The 3,571-nt window shown below is 53.3% G+C and overlaps 1 protein-coding gene across 1 annotated transcript in view; it reads right to left on the bottom strand.

The window, feature by feature from the left end:
- The window catches only part of Celsr1 (cadherin EGF LAG seven-pass G-type receptor 1), a gene marked incomplete at its 5' end in the record, with an annotated part of 85,749 nt that overhangs the window by 27,570 nt on the left and 54,608 nt on the right, over nucleotides 1–3,571 (bottom strand). Inside the window, 4 exons of the mRNA XM_029569105.1 lie at nucleotides 79–220; nucleotides 918–1,092; nucleotides 1,628–1,741; nucleotides 2,602–2,787. Of these exons, the coding sequence (XP_029424965.1) occupies nucleotides 79–220; nucleotides 918–1,092; nucleotides 1,628–1,741; nucleotides 2,602–2,787 (617 nt within the window). The remainder of the gene's footprint in view (nucleotides 1–78; nucleotides 221–917; nucleotides 1,093–1,627; nucleotides 1,742–2,601; nucleotides 2,788–3,571) is intronic.

Raw genomic sequence — 3,571 nt, 5'->3', positions numbered from 1 at the left:
AGGGAAGGTGGGGGGAGGGCGGGAAGAGGAGTTGGAGGAGAAGGAACAAGACCACGAGCAGAGGCGGAGGACCTTTACCTGTTCTCACAGTATTGCCCATAGTGGCCGGGCCCACACTCGCAGGCATAGCCCCGGGGGGTGCTAGGGGAGCGCACACAGGCCGCGACATGCTTGCAGGGGTTCAGCAGACATGCGTCCACACACTTTCTTCCAAAGTACCCTGCAAGGACAGGGTCAGGATTACCTCCATATTAAAGCATCCTCAGCACCCCCTCCCCCTTCCCTAACTGGCAGCTCTGTCACACAGCAGGGGGAGCAGCAGGTGTGCCTCCAGTCACGGGAGACAGACTCGGACTTGGACATGTAGAAGACAACCTGCCCAGGCCAGGGGAAGGCAGGACGTGAGGGTACAGGTGTCCTGGCCACCCCAGATACATGGAAAACGGGTACCTGTTGCGCATGACTTCAGCGCCCTCCAAAATTCATAGGTGACAGTGATATAGTGATTTTTAAAATGTGTCTCTTTTATTAATCTTACCATGCTGAGATTTAAGTCCAGAATGTTCCCTAGACTGACAAAGGAAAAGCAGGGGACTCTGTTTTTAGAAGATAAGCCCTTTTCTTTTAGGTGGGAGGAAAGGGTTTGAAACAGGGTCTAACTCTATAGCTCAGGCTGGCCTGGAACTTACTATGTAGCCTAGGCTGGCCTCAAAGATGCAGCAATCTTCCTGCCTTGGCCTCCCAAGTGTTGAGATTCTAGGTGTAAGCCACTGTGCCCAGCAGAGAGATCAATTTGTTATTAAGGGGCCCCATGGTCCCACTGATTTGGCCAAGGGAGCTGACACCCAAACTCAGCTTCCCCAGACACACTGTAGCCACCAAGGGCCTACACCCTCATGGTGTCTGGAGGACCCCACCTCTGTCACAGACGCAGGAGTAGCTGTCCCAGGTGTCACGGCAGCGGCTGTGTGGAGGGCAGGGGCTTGAGGCACACGGGTCCTCCACATCACAGCCGTCCTTCACCCTGACCTTGAGGGCATCATTCATGTTCAAGGTGGCGATGTTGGTGGATGTCTCCCCCATCCTTACTCCCTGTAGTAAAAAAGTGGGGGCATCCAGGCTCAGTCCCAGGGCAGTAGTACTAGAGGAAACCCAAAGGGTAAATGGGAGTTAAGTAAGCTCTAAGTTCTCTCCCATCCTTTGTGAGGCATTCTATGCTGAGCAGACCCTCTTATCCCCACGGCCTGACAGCTGGAGATGTGGGCAGTGTTGGTCACTTAGCGTGACCAGTAGCAAAGACTTTTTGTTCACTGTAGGGGCTGAGAGGGGGACACTGCTCAGCTGCTCCCTGGACAGGTGGGGGACACCTGTGTGGATGCGTAGCTGGACCGAGTAGCTGGGGCAGAAGTAAGAGACTGGAGGTAGAGCCAAATGGCCTGAGGATGTTGGGGCTAGAGCCCTGGCATGTGGGAGCTGTGGGAGAGAGTGATGTAAGGAGGAGACAGGAATTAAAGTCTGGGGTACCTACTAAATGGCTTGCTGCTTTGATAAAAACTTAAGGATGGTACCAACAGCGGTTGTGATGGCCTGAGCTGGTTGGCATAGGTGTGGTCCCAGTCCACCATACCTGCATACAGCCCCGGAAACCATGGCGCACGGACACCTTGTCCTCAGACACGCCCCCAATGACAATGGTCCGCATCTTCAACCCGGGAAGCTGGTTCCCAATCTGCACTGTGCTCTGTGCAGGGAGAACAGGAGGACTCAGGGAACATCTTTCCCCAAAGGCCAAAGTCCAGTGACATGCACAACCTCCCCAGAGGCTCCAAAGGAAGGCTGGCCACACTTGGCCTTCTGGGGGAAAGCGGGCTGAGTGCATGTAGCACACAGGGCATGGGACCCGGGTGGTCAATGGGCAGACATGGGTGGTCCTCATGCCCCATGCTGAGAGTGATCTGGGAGGGGCATGCATGGTGGGGGTCTCAGCTGGTCCCCAGCCCCAGCAGGGAGCATCTGCACTCAACAGCTATGTACTTTCAGAATGCGGTACAAGGCAAGGCAAAACTCCGAGGGCCCTCAGGAGTCGCTAGTTACGCCCTCAGGATGTGCCATGTTCTGTGGCCGGGGACTGTGGAAATAGTCTAGCGCGGCAAGTGTCTTTGAGCATGTTGTTAGCAGCCAACTACCACCTGGGACAAATGTGTTTCTGTACCACCCAGCCCCTTCAGGACCTGGGTCTCAGCATGCTTAGTTCAGCATCCCCCCTTCCTAGCAAGGTGCACTGTTCATCTCTGCGTGGGCAGAGGCACAGTGCTGAACACTGAGGTGCTGCTCCAGTCAGCTTTGCGAAGAGGAAGCCCCAGGAAAGGAGCCATGACACCAGATGGAACCCCAAGTAGATGGAGTCCAGCTCCCAACGGCAGGAGACAATCACCTGGGTGGTCTGCAGTGTGGAACGGGGGTCCTCACTCAGGGATCCCAGTAAGCGCTTCTCCAAATCTGCAAGGCCCCTGTAAGTACTGGCACATCAAGTGGCCCTTTTGTCTTCTCACAGGCTGACGAAGAGACCTTTTCCAAAGACGATGCACCTGCCCACTTTACCTGGTCCATCCCGTAGTCCAAGGTCATAACTGCCAGGTACTTGATGTCCTTGCCCTCCTTGGCACTTCTCAGTTCTATTAACAGGTGATGCCACGCCCCGTCAGCCACACGAAACCTGGACAGTCGCATAGACGCCATGTCGGAGGGGCCGTGGGACACCTCAAATTGGATGTAGCTGTTCAGGATCTGCAGGACAGACAGCATGCCCACTGACTGGTACGAAAACAGTAACATGGGAAACGCTCCACGGGCATTAATAAAACCATGCAAGAGACTTTCACCAGAGTGAAAAACAGATTTAAAAATTAGGAGCCAGGACTGGTGGTGCACACCTGTAATCCTGGTACTTGGAAGGAGAGCCAGCAGGATCGAAAGTTCCAGGCCAGCCTAAGTTCATGTGAGACTGTCTCAAAGTGGGGCAGGAGAGAGAAACAGATTTGGCTGCGGATATAGCTCAGCATGTGTGAGGCCTGGCTCTGTTCCCCAGCACCGAAAAAAAAAAAAAAAGAAAGAAAGAAATTTCAGGTGGGGGTCAGGCACGCTGGCTGCGGCACCCCGCCATTAACAACAACAAAAAAAATACAATTGCAATTTGTCAAGATCCAGTCCACCATGGATGATATGTATGAAAAACCAGAAATCAGCATCACAACTGACCTATGATAGTGTTTTAAATTAACATAGTTGAGGGCTGCTAAGATGGCTCAGTGGGGAAAGGTACTTGCTGCCAAGCCTGAGGACCTCCGTGCAATTCCTGCAACTTAAAACTGACTCTTGCAAGTTGTCCTATGACCTCTACAGGGGCACTGTGGCATGCGAGATACCCCCCTGTTCTAGTTTGTTCTTCATTGCTGTGACAAAATACTCTGACCAATACCAACTTGGGGAGGAAAGGGTTTATTTGTCTTACATCTCCCAGGTCACAGTTTATCCAGGAGCCCAAGGTAGGAACTCAAGGCAGGAACCTGGA

The sequence above is a fragment of the Nannospalax galili genome, unplaced genomic scaffold, assembly GCF_000622305.1.
Source record: "Nannospalax galili isolate Female #2095 unplaced genomic scaffold, S.galili_v1.0 scaffold180, whole genome shotgun sequence".
Classification (NCBI taxonomy): domain Eukaryota; kingdom Metazoa; phylum Chordata; class Mammalia; order Rodentia; family Spalacidae; genus Nannospalax; species Nannospalax galili.
The sequence above is the reverse complement of the archived record's forward strand: the minus strand, read 5'-3'. Positions and strand labels throughout refer to the sequence as shown.